General features: G+C 39.9%; 1 protein-coding gene across 2 annotated transcripts in view; it reads right to left on the bottom strand.

The window, feature by feature from the left end:
* Positions 1–671: 671 nt before the first annotated feature.
* JAK2 (Janus kinase 2) overlaps positions 672–13,391 on the bottom strand; it is an 82,434-nt gene continuing 69,714 nt past the window's right edge. For both annotated transcript variants that reach the window (XM_054284658.1, XM_054284650.1), the window contains 4 exons: positions 8,038–8,210; positions 7,012–7,129; positions 3,478–3,591; positions 672–1,286 (listed from right to left, as the gene is read on the bottom strand). In XM_054284658.1, coding sequence (XP_054140633.1) covers positions 1,179–1,286; positions 3,478–3,591; positions 7,012–7,129; positions 8,038–8,210 — 513 coding nt within the window. In that variant the 3' untranslated portion in view covers positions 672–1,178. The remainder of the gene's footprint in view (positions 1,287–3,477; positions 3,592–7,011; positions 7,130–8,037; positions 8,211–13,391) is intronic.

The raw sequence follows: 13,391 nt of genomic DNA on the forward strand, positions 1-13,391 counted from the left end.
CCTTGCCCTATAGTGAGTGTGAGCAATTGCACTTGTAACTCCTTCCAAACAGTCTCATGTTGGGTATTTCCACAGAAATAAATACGCTTGGGCCACTTCAATATAGAACAGGCTTGATGTGGTTGTGACTGGCCATATCAGATACTGAGTTGTAAGTATTCTTTTTCTGTGCTGGAAGAAAGATATTTAGATGATCATCTTAACAGCAAAGTGAGGAATTGAGGAAGTGAGGGAATTTTTTAGATTTTTAATCCTGCTTTGAAAGTTTCAATTCATTTACTTATGACTCCATGAAAATTACAAGGATGGAAAGAAAAAAAGAGCAGCATTTAAAAGCAGTATACTTAGCTTTTCCTTATTTACATTGAAGACACTGTCTGATGTAAAATGAATTCCCTTCTATGTGTTATCACTGTATCTTCAGTACTATAAAGGCAATCTAATATTCATCAAGGGAGGAGTAAGAATAAAAGGATAACATCTTTGCTTTTTCATTTTTAAATTAAAATTTTTGCATGGATTAGTAAGTTGTCTGTCTCTCCCAGTAAAGCGCAATTTTCTCCCTGTCCCTCAAAATACTTAGAGCATATCACACAGCTACATCTCTTTGGATATACTGCTGGCTGATAACTGATTCAGACAGGCACAGCAAACCACTACTGTTTTGTTACACAGAGAAACCAGTTCTGCATCAACAATGAAAAAAATCACGAAACTGTATTAACAGACAAAAGTCTTTGTGCAACACACAAAACAGGGTGCCTAGTCACTATTTCTCGGTGTAGAAGTATTTCTAGAAGTCTTTTCTGGGCATCTCTACTTCAACAAAGAGATACATTGGTTTTTTATCTGTTAGTTTCATCACATTTTAAGTCACCTCTTTTTTGTACTGCCAAGTAAGGCAAATAATGGTGTTGCTGAATGACCATCCACTTTTAAATTTAGAAAAATAATTTCTTTCCCTATTGAGAATTTCAACATGTTCTCATAGTAACAAATATATCCTGATAAAAAAGGCCTAGCAGGATTCTCAGTATGCAGATTGAAATAGGGTATTTGCCACACAGATTTTACTTCCAGCAAGGATAAGATGTGTGCACATGTACATATGTCAAATATACACAGCTGACCAAGTACATTTTGTTCTGCATTCCAACTCATCCTTTGAAGGAGTTTTTTCATCCACCCATGTTTTCCCTTATATGATCCACTCGCTGAGCAAGATCCCGAAAGGTGGGGCGCTGGGCAACATTATTGTTCCAGCATTCTTTCATGATAGCGTAAATCTGGAGAAGAAAAAAAAAAGGTAGTAGGTAAATGGATACCATACATATTTACTTGAAACTGGACTAAAGAATATCCAGCTTAACTTTATGCTTCCAAACAACAGCTGCAGAAGAGTGTACCTGAACTCTTGCCCAGTGACAGCAAGAACCTAGGATAGATGGTTCTGCAAAAACACTTATAATAAAAGACAATTTTTTAAAAGTAAGCATGAAAATTCATTCAGTTGCTTTTTGAAACTTTTACAAGACTTATGTTACTTTGATAAGTTTTTATATTTTTTCTTGCTCTTTTTTTTGAGAAGCTCAAAAATGCTTTAACATAACAAGCACCAGTATGACCAGAAATCAGATTTACAAAACCAGTAATTCTAAATAAGACTTCCCCTGAGAAGTTACCATATATTTCTCCAGAATTTGTATACTAAATTCTTAATTATTCTTCATATATAATCAGAAATAAGCAAAAAAAAAAAAAGTTACTGTGCAAACTGAATCAATATTGAAAGATATTTCTGCTACAGTAGTTACATGGCAACAGTTTTCTTTTTGCCCAAAGATGTACCAGATACCTGGTCTCATACAACTTGCCAAGCTCTTCACCTGTACTCTTCTCATTCATTCAGTCCAGATTGTCATTACTAATTTCTCATACTTTCAACAGTTTTTCACATATTGCTTAAGAACAGTCTGTACAGCTACCAGGAAAAAAATTAGAAACTGTTCCTTATCTTTCAGCAGATTTGAAAGACCTGCATTGACCAAGCTGCTTTAGAACCAAGTCTCAAGCAGCTTGTAAGCTGCAAGATAAGCTGCTGTAAGCTACAGGTATCTGGAAGATTTATTATCTGTGATGACTGGCCTTCCAGGATCAAAAGGGGATGAATACGGTTTCTGACAGAGACATTTCCATCTTGCTTTGATAGCTGGAGAAATGTCAGACACTGAAACCTTTGCGTTAGTTAAGATACAGTTTCAGTAAAACAGATTTATTATCTTATACATATGACATTCACATTATCTACAAAAAGCCAAACCTTTCCAATCCAACAGTTGCTGTACTAGTACATAAAATGCAAGAAAGGTTCTTCAAAGACTTCTCTTTCTATTCTCTATAGATTTTTTTCCTCCCAAATGGCTTCCTGCCTCACTTGTACCATTCTTTTTCTCCTCTATTAGATCACTTGACCCTGATGTTTTCTCTTTCACCAGTTTTAACTGTACTATTTCTTGACTTATTGCCAAGTGTGCTTGACTTTAAAGGGATGCAGCAATTAATCTGAGCTGGCAATTACATATGTAAAAAACAACAACCCATAACTATTTTCTTTCCATTTTTTCATTACTGACTCACCTACACAGCCCAGCCAGGTTAGTTTGACCGAACCAGGCTTTGTGCACCCTGCTCTGAAGAATAGAATACTAGAAGACTAAGGAGTGGTATGAAAGTATTTTTAAAAGCATCTGGTGTATAAATAAAACCAGAAGAACACTGAATTAATTTATGTGCTCTGAAGACAGCTCTACAGCTGTACTTTAGTATCTACAAAGAACATGAATACAAACCTGAAGACTCTGAACACAGAAAATCTGATTCATATACTTAACTGTGCCTACTGTCTGCAAGTTGAAAATGCTTGATGGTGAATAATATACATTATAAACATGAGCCTTCCACACTTGAGAAGGGAACAGTAACAGAAAGGCAGTAATCAAGATAAGAAGCTCTTTACATCCTGGAATTAAATGTGAAAAACTTTAGGTGGATATTAAGATTTTTTTTCTGAATATTACATATTAAAAAAAAAATCCAAAGTTCACAGCTTTGAATGAGAATCTCTACACGGGAACTTACACAGAACAAGTTATATATACACTAATCTTGTTGCCTTCATACGTGTATCTTTTTGAAATAGAAGTGTGAGTGCCCAAGTACAGCAGTAAGTTACAGCAGTCCCACTTCATATATTCAGCAAGACTACAGTCTTGCTCCTGAGGGAGTACAAGCTAAAGAATCAAAAAAAAAAAAAATATTATACTCATCATGAAACTGATAAAATTACAGCACAGCCATTCCACTTGAATAAGTACTTTAGTGGTCCAAGCAGAACAAAATGTAAGTTTTGCACTTGCAGGTACTCATGCTAACTGAGCACCCTTCACACTACAGTAACATTTTAACACAGTACATCACCTCATCAGGGCATCCATCTGGTCTCGGCAGTCGTCCATTATTCTTCAAAAGCTCTATCAAATGAAATACAATCATCTGCCCTTGTTTATCATTGCCAATCATGCGCATGAATTCCTGAAACAAAAGGCCAATTGTAATATATAATCTTTAGAGGAAAAAAAGATGATGCAATATTCTTACCAAGCAAAATTATTTAATAAGAATAATTTATATATATATAATATATAAATAAGAATGAATTGAATAGCACATAACAATGATCAAATTATAAATTACATGTCTAGAGAATATATCAATAATTACAGATCTTTTGTGTGTGTAAAATTAAATAATGATATGGAATAGAATAAAATGGAATGATACATACACAATTTAAAGCACTAGGTGAAAAATCTTTAAAAATGTTGATCATCATCTGATGATTTGACTACCCTGGATAAAGAGAACACTGAGGTTTTAAATTACTTCTATGCTTGAGTCCTCAAAGGCAAGTGTTCCAGGCACACTGCCCAAGTAGAGAAAGGCAGATGGAGGGACTGAAAGAATGAAGACCCTAAGACCACTGTAGGAGAGGGTCATGCTCATGACCATCTAAGGAAACTGAATGTGCAGAAGTCTGTGGGACCTGATGAAATTTATTCAGGGGTACTGAGGGAGTTGGCAGATGAAGGTGTTAAGGTGAAGTTTGTGATGACTGGAAAGAGGGAGAGATAACCCTAATTTTTGAAAAGGGGAAAGTGAAAGACACAATGAACAACAAACTAGTCAGTCTCACCTCTGCCAGGCAAGATCATGGAGCCAATTCTCCTGCACATCATGCATATGGAAAACAAAGAAGTGACTGGAAACAAACAACATGGCTTTACTAAGGGCACAAATTTTTTTCCTGAGAAATCTAGTAACCTTCTAAGATGGAGCTAACTAGACTTATACAAAGTTTGGCACTGTCCCACGTGACATCCTTGTCTCTAAACGGGAGAGACATGGGTTTGAGGGATGGGTGCCTCCGTGAATAAAGACCTGGCTGGAAGGCTGCACCCAGAGCTGTGGTCAATGGCTCACTGTCCATTCACGGGGAGAGCAGAGATGGGTGGTGTCCCTGAGGGTCAGCACCAGGGCCCAAACTGCTCAACATCTCTGCAGGGGACGTGGACAGTGGGACCAAGGGCACCCTCAGACGTTCCCTGGCCGCGGCCTGCGCGGGCAGCCACGTCCTGCAGGGAGGGGCCTCATCCTGAGGGACCTGGGCAGGCTGGAGAGCTGGGCCCATGCAAACCTCATGATGTTCAGCAAGGAGAAGCAAAAGGTTCTGCACATGGGCCACGGCAATCCTGGACAGACCTGCAGGCTGGGAGGGGATGTGATTGAAAGCAGCCCTGTGGAGAAGGACTTGGGGGTGATGGTTGATGAAAAACTCCACGTGACCCAGCCATGGGCACTGGCAGCCCAGAAAAGCCACACGTGTCCTGGGCTGCATCCAGAGCAGGGTGGGCAGCAAGGCCAGGGAGGGGATTCTGCCCCTCTGCCCTGCTCAGACCCCACCTGCAGGGCTGCATCAGCTCTGGGCTCCCAGCACAGGAGGAACATGGACCTGTTGGAGTGAGTACAGAGAAGGGCATGAGGTTGATAAGAGAACTGGAGCATTTCCTCATGAGGACAGACTGAGGAAGTCGTGTCTGTTCTGCCTGGAGAAGAGAAAGTTGTGTGGAGACCTCACAGTAACTTCCAGGATCTGAAGGGGGCCTGCAGGGAAGGTGGAGAGGGAGAGAGGGACTCTTAATCAGGAACTGCAGTGATAGGACAAGGAGTAATGGGTACAAACTGAAAGGAGAGAAACAAAGGTAATTAGGAAGAAATTCTTTTACTGTAAGGATGGTGAGACACTGGAAGAGGTTGCCCAGAGAAGCTGTGGCTGCCCTATCCCTGGGGGGTTCAAAGCTGGGCTGAGGGCTCTGAGTAACTTCATCTAGTGGGAGGTGTCTCTGCCCATGGCAGGGAGGATTGGGGCGAGATGATCTTTAATGTCCCTTCCAACACATAACATTCTGTGCTTCTGTGATTAATTAGTTTTAAAAGGATTAAACTCACATCTGATTCTAAAGAGCTCTGTGGAACACTAAAAGAACTAATGCTTTGAAAAATGCTAAATAGAAAACAGATATTGTCATGCTGATGTACAAAAAATGGTTAGCAGGACTAATCAGTAACAACACAGCAGAAAAATTAGTATAATTAAAGCCAGGAAAAATGGCTTAGATAAACCTTGCTCTCCAAAAAACCAAAATAACCCAAAAAGCAGATGAAAACTTCACTCAGACTGCCAGACATCCAAAGTAAATGAGGATGTAGTATTAACTGAAATAAATTTCTAAGCACAACATAAAGGACTTTTTATTTTTCCTCCAATGCTTTGAAATTTCTTTAATGATCCTTGACATGAAAGTGTGAAACACCCATTGGCTGAATGTGTAAATGGCCAGGTTTTGAAAACAATATAAAAGTATAAAGACTACAAGAGTTGAACAGGCCACTTTGGTTAAATTTACCAAATTACCTTTTCTTGATGCATACCAATAGGATAACCAACCTGATGAAGTGGTGAATGCACATGTAGAATTGATTCATTGAAAGAATAGTCCAGTTGTGCTCCTAACTTACTCTATCACTTTTCATTTCACAATCCTTCTGAAGAACTCTAGGGGTCTTTATTTATGTTCTTATGCTGAAAGAGCTGTCCTGAGTTCTTCCTTGAAACCTCTGATAGCTCATTGTATGGAATTACTGAGAGGTCTACTGAGGCCAGTGCTGAGGTATCCTCCAAACACATTTCTGCCTACCATCACTATTCGGTTCTCAAAACCAGATTTGCCAGGACTGACAGTTCTGGCCAAGGGTGAGGCCAGCTACAGTAAATACAGAAGCCTGAACTCTCCTCTGTTATGTCCATGGTTACTGCTAGGTGAAAATAAGATCATGTATCTTATTTTCAATTGGAGGATAATAGTATCTTTCTTCACCCACTGTAAATTTGTCTTCAGACACCTGTCAGCAGTCTGCAAGAGGCCACTCCTTTTTTTCCTTGAACTTTGCTAACTTACTAACTTGGGTTCTGCTAACATAAAATACCTTAAGTTCCTTATGTAAGTTAACTTAATTTCTATGTATGGTTTGGCTCAGCCTTAAATTTGGAACAACGTTAAAAATAAAGGTCATGCCATGGACTGGTTGCAGCTGGGATAACTCTCCCCAAAGGATCAGAAAGAACAACCTATAACAAGAGATTTTAAAATATTTTTCAAACAGAAGTTACAGAATGAATAAGGTATGCACAGACTATGAAGTAATTTTCAGATCTTCTTTCTTTCTTATGGCTTGATACCAGTTACCTTTTAGTTACTGCTTCAGACTGGATGCTGTCTCAAACACTAAGGTATCTCCAGAAAAGGATCAGTAAACATTAACCTATTGAGGTACATGACAGTCTAGGAAATTTAAATAAACAAATTCTCTGAGATTTATTAACTATATACTTACAGCTGGTGGGCTTTTGCTTTTGTCAATATAGGTGAAGAGTTCATACAAGACCACACCAAAGCTCCACACATCTGAGGCCACAGAAAATTTGCTTTCTGTCAGAGATTCTGGAGCGTACCTGCAACACACAGTACAAGGAAAATTGCTCTCTGTAATATGTGCCATTTTGATTTTGAAAACATTTGTTTTAGTAAGACAGATTTCTTTTTCATGAGTAAGTGTTCTTTATTCATTGATATTAGCATGTTCTCATTTCCTTTTTGTACCTTCAATTACTAACTACTCCTTTAATAATAGTTAATTGGTTTTGAAAACCAAATCCACCTTAAACAAACACAGTTGGTGATAACTATAACCAAGTTTGATTTTTTTTCCAACAAGGTTGTAGATATATTTCTTATTTGTATTTCTTATTTGCAAGTAGATAGGAATTTGATGTGATTAGACCTGCAAAGAAAGAGTATTACAGCCTTCCATCACTTTCAGTGAACTGTGTTGCAGATACTTTTGGAACTAAACTGTACTTCTCCAATAACACCTACTAAGATGCCATTTTGTATAATTTATTCTTTAGGTAAACAGTGCCTGAGTCAGAATTAAAATACAGACTAAAATTGCATGTATGGAATGGCATTTTCTCTTGGGGTGTATCCAACTGATCTCAGCTGGAAGACATGAATGGCCAGTTTCTAAGGAACTAGAATACCTAAAAGCTTGAAAGAATCCAAGGAAATGGGCCATTTTAGACTTCCTTTATATCTGAATATGTTTTCTGTTGGATGCTATTTCCTTTAAATATGTATTTTTTTTTATTTTTATTTTGTGTGTTTTCCTGGGTTTTTAAAAAATATGTTGAAAAGTTCTAGATGCCACTCTGTGAAGTGAAATATCATGCAAGTGACTTTCACAATGCTGGAAAACTGATGCGGAGCTTGCAAGTAGGAATTCCACAACATGCAAAATGAATTGGCTGAAGGGTAAAAACTGAAAACATGCCATGATTTCAAATACCAAAAGAAGACTTACCAAAATATAGGACTTTCACCAGGTTCTTTCACTTTGTAGTATTCTTTGTCTTGTGGCAAAACTTTTGTCAATCCAAAATCTCCAATTTTAACTCTGTTCTCATTCTCCACCAAGATATTTCTTGTTGCTAAATCTCGGTGAACATATCTTTTTGTTCCTAGATACTCCATGCCCTAGGTGTAGAGGTTACAAACAGAACATGAAAAGAGTTATTTTTACCACTACATAGCTGCACTTTCCCTAAGGGGATAAATTAACCTCAAAGTTAAAACCAAAACCAGGTTTGTCTTCTGAGTCCAAGCTCAGTGAATTCCATTTAACAGGAGGGAGACAGACTAATCACCTGTCAGAGCCAAGTATTTTTTTGATTATGTAGCTGGATAAATGCTACTGCTCCTTTCTGTGCCCAAATGCAGTTGGCTGGTGATATGTAGAAGGAAAAAATTTGGGCTAAGCTACACAATCCAAAGCACATGAGAAGATTGTCCAACATACCCATTTCATTTAGCTTTTTTCTTCATTTTCTGCATCTGCTTTCCTGAATGGTTCCATGAAATTTTGTATTATGATTCCTTGAATTTGACTATTTTTCACTGTATTCCCAACAGTGTGCTTTGTATCTCTTTCGTATGGACAATTATTCACCAGTACAGTTCTGCTTATTGTTACATTCCCAGAGATTGCTGTAACAAAGCATTGGTCTGAAGGCATGTTGTCTTTTGCTGCTGATGATCCCTTCTTACCAATGCACTTAGTTACCTTCACTAACAGTGAAATCTGGAAAAAGCCAGCGTGTGTAGTGGCATTACTAAAACAAGAAGGTCTTGCTAAGACAGCAATAAATGGAGGACTGAAAGTGATGCTGCACAATGTCAAGAGATACCCAACTCATACATGAAAGTTATCACCAAGCAAGTTGTCAGTTTCATAGTTTTGTAAGAAAGCATATCACCCTTTCAACACAGTGGAAAAGTTAAATTACACAAATAGCATTGGTGATCTCAACAGTTCTGAAAAGCAATGTTATTACTAGTCATGCCAAAAGGCTTATTTCCTTCTCTTATATTTTTTTTCTTAATGTCAGAAACCTCAGAGTTTGGCTACAAAGTACTATCTTTCTCTCAGATTCTAGTACCTCCCCGTACCATTGGGTGGCATTGCTGTTCTCTCACAGCTCGTTCCAAAACTGTTCAAAAATGCCCTATTCCTCATTGCCAGCTTGTTCACTGACATAAATACCAAACCTTAATTCGAAGTGAGGGCTCTATCTTACTGGTACAACTAGCCTATGAAAATGCTACAGCTTTTTCTTACTACAATGTACTATTCTGAAAACAGCCCTGAAGTTTGATGACAGTAACTTTTCTGTGAGCCTGGAAAACACATAAGACAGATCTTTAACTGAAATCATGCAAATTCTAAGTTGATATCACAATCCTGTGGCTCTAGTCTAACAACAATTAAATGTGATTTAAAATGTTTCTGTCTTTAAAACTGGTTCACCAGCAAGGACACCTGAAACACTTCAAACATTAAGAGAAGGAAAACCCTTTCCCAGTATAGTAGCAAGGAACCAAAACACAATAAACAACCAAACACATTCATCTTAACCCTCAGGTAAATGTGTGTGCCTTCATTTCTCTCATACACTTCAGAGGAAAACAGCAAGGCAGAGGTTGAAAGGTTTTTGATGAAAACTGAAAACCCCCCAAGATTACAGACTGGCAGAAATGCACAGCAGAAAGATGAGATGTGAGACGCTGAAAGAGCAAACATTGCAAGAAAAGCAAAACCAGCTGAAAAGCGTAACACGATCAGCTAAACAAAGAAAAAGCATTCAGATTCCATTTTCACAATATCAGGTACTCACTAATTATGTTGTTTTGGAGAAACAGAATGCCACATATTAGAGAAATCTTAAAGCAATTGATATAACCTCTACTTTGCAGATTGTACAGCAAAAACACTCCAAAGCAAGGCACATACACTGTAACTCTTAGATTTCACTTTTCTTAGAAGTGAAAACGTTTCTTTAAGAGCAAGCTCTATTCTATACAGATTTCCTACATTTTCATACATTGTCCCCATGTAATTATCAAAGCTGGATGTTTTCCTGCTCTAGTATCTGCAGGATGCATATTTTATCTCCCTTTCTCTTGGCTGATGCTTGGTACTTAGGAAGGAATAATCTCATCTGCTATTTCAATTTCTCACCATCCTGAAGACCTGTAATATTTTCAAAGTTCTTTCATGTATGTGTATGTACACACACACTAAGGTCCTTTTTCTTTGTAGTTTCTGAATACAGTTCCTTTCCCAAAGATTTCTACCACATTTGCACAGCCCTCAAGGGTAAAAATCCACCTTCCAGTCCTCCCAATGGACACCTCAGACCAGGGTCCTGAGACATGTTGCCACTGTTATTTCATCAAGCTTTGAATGAAAGCCTGAGGACTTCTACATGCTTTGCAGCTTCTTATGAGAGTGCACAAGGCCAGCACCTTGAGGTCACAGCAGGCTGAGATGGAGACAGAATATAACAGCTAACTGTCTGCAGCCTTTGCGTGCTCAAAAATCCATGTTGCGTCTTCCTTCCATGAAAGATTTGGTCACCACCCTCATGGGTGGTGCTGAGTTTTAAGATTCTTCCAGGTCTCTGCTTGAACAAAGATTGTTTACAATGACTTACCAGCATAACAACGTAATTTTTTTGCAGAAGTAAGTGTGAGATAATTTCTTAGGCCTATTACCAGAGATAATTTCTTAGGCCTGTTACCAGAGAATGACTTCTTGTGACACAGATCAGAGAGCTGTTCAACCCTCTGAAGTGGGTGGTCACCTGTTCAATCCTTTCTCTCTCCAAAGACACTTGCCACATAGACTTGCTAATTTTTTTTTGTTTTTCCACATTCCGCACTGCTTGCCCATGAATGAGCTTCCTCCGGAGACTACCCACATTGCTGTGCTTCAGTGAAGCACATGAAGAGGTGAGATAAGCTGTTGGGTGCTTAGTGTAGGGTGCAGCATTCCTTGTACATGCAAGAGGTTCAGCAGCTAATACGTTAGACCAATTTCAAGCAGGGAACCAGCAAGCTCTTTTCACCATGAGAAAGTTTGAATGTCAGGAGGTGGTCTTGGCTCTGGCAGACATTCTCCCCTGATTGTCAGACCTTTTCTGTAGATATAGCAGAAGCTAAGTCTTAGGATCTTAAGGTGGCAGGGCACAATTACCAGACATAAGAATATTTGTGGACAACATACTCTAATAAAACACCCTCATCCATCATAGTGTGATGAGGAAGTTGACAGAAGACCTCGCCAAGCCACTCTCCATCATCTGTCATCAGTCCAGGCTCACTGGGGACATCCCAGCTGACTGAAAGGTGGCCAGTGTGACACTCATCCACAAAAAAAGGTCCAGAAGAAGGATCTGGGGAACAAAAAGGGCCAGAAGAAGGATCTGGGAAACTACAGGGCAGTCAGCCTCAGCTCAGTGCTGGGCAAGGTTATGGAACAGATCATCTTGAGTGCCATCACACGGCACCTACAGGATGGCCAAGGCCTCAGACCCAGCCAGCATGGATTTAGGAGGGGCAGGTCCTGCCTGGCCAACCTGATCTCCTTCTATGACCAGGTGACCTGCCTGGTGGATGCAGGAAAGGCTGTGGATGTTGTCTGCCTGGATTTCAGCAAGGCCTTTGACACTGTCTCCCACAGCACACTCCTGGAAGAGCTGGCAGCCCACGGCTTGGACAGGAGCACTCTGTGCTGGGTTCAGAACTGGCTGGGTGGCCGGGCCCAGAGGGTGGAGGTGAATGGTGCCATATCCAGTGAGTGGCTGGTCACCAGTGCTGTCCCCCAGGGATTTGTGTTGGGCCCAGTCCTGTTTAATGCCTTGACTGATAATCTGGATGAGGGGATCAAATATAACCTCAGTAAATTCATGGACCACACCAGGTAGGGTGGGAGTGTTGATCAGCTGGAGTATAGTGGGCTCTGCAGGAGGACCTGGACAGGCTGGATCAGTGGGCTGAATCCAGCAGTATGAGGTTCAACAAGACCAAGTTCTGGGTCTTACACTTTGGCTACAACAACTCCAGGCAGAGCCACAGGCTGGGGACAGAGTGGCTGGCAGTGGTCAGGCAGAAAGGAACCTGGGGATACTGACTGACAGCAGCTGAGCATGAGCCAGCAGTGCCCAGGTGGCCAAGAAGGGCAATGGCATCCTGGCCTGTGCCAGCAATGGTGTGGCCAGCAGGAGCAGGGCAGGGATTCTTCCCCTGTACTCAGCACTGGTGAGGCTGCACCTCAAATCCTGTCCAGTTCCTGGCCCCTCAATTTAGGAAGGACACTGAGGTGCTGGAGCATGTCCAGAGAAGGGCAGTGAAGCTAGTGAAGGTTCTGGAGCACAAGTTCTGTGAGGAGCAGCTGAGGGAGCTGAGGTTGTTTAGCCTGAACAAAAGGAGGCTCAGTGGGGACTTCATCCCTCTCTACAGCTCCCTAAAAGGAGGCTGTAGCCAGATGAGGGTTAGGCTCTTTTCCCAGGCAAGCAGCAATAGGATCAGAGGACATAAGTGTAGCAGGGGGGGTTTTGGTTGGACATGAAGAAGAAATAGTTTACAGAAAGGATAATCGGGAATTGGAATGGGCTGTTCAGGAGGATAACTGGGAAATGGAATGGGCTGTGAGGGAGTTACTGTCCATGAAAGTATTTAAGGAAAGAACTGCATGTGGCACTCAGTGCCATGGCCTGAATGGCTGTGTTCATTCATAGGTTGGACTCAATGATCTCAAATGTCTTTTCCAGCCTAGTTGATTCTGTGATTATGTGATCCTATGTAACCTACTGCTTCCATGTCTTTGATATAGGTATTGAGAAAAGAAATTTAAAAATATTTCTGGTACATGCCTTGAGGGGATGTGGTTATATTTTTTGTCTCACTCCCATTTATTTTTCTTTTCTCAAATTTCTAAATATGCAATGAAATCTCAGGTGTCTCTAGTTTCTAATATCTAAAACATAATTACAGAATAAAAATAGGGAAGGTAAAAGCCCTCTTTATAAGGAAAATGAGATCACAAGAAAGATCAGATGTTTGTACCACTTTTCAGGATTTTATGAATTAGGTTTGGTACCAAACAATTTATTACAGGTTTGGGTACTTATAAGGCCTCTAATTCTGCATACGGAAGTCATGTATCTTTGCTCTTACAGTTTAAAGTAAATTGTTTAAACATACACATGTTGTTATGCTGTTTTTATAGCTGAATGTCAAATTTCTGAAAATTCCATTATAGAATGTTTTGCCTGAGTGAGTATATTAACTCCTACAATACTTTATGTCAGGTCACCT

The sequence above is a fragment of the Melozone crissalis genome, unplaced genomic scaffold (genome assembly GCF_028551555.1).
Source record: "Melozone crissalis strain CALT ecotype California unplaced genomic scaffold, PUWL_Pcris_2 ptg000005l_1, whole genome shotgun sequence".
In the NCBI taxonomy this organism is placed as follows: Eukaryota; Metazoa; Chordata; class Aves; order Passeriformes; family Passerellidae; genus Melozone; species Melozone crissalis.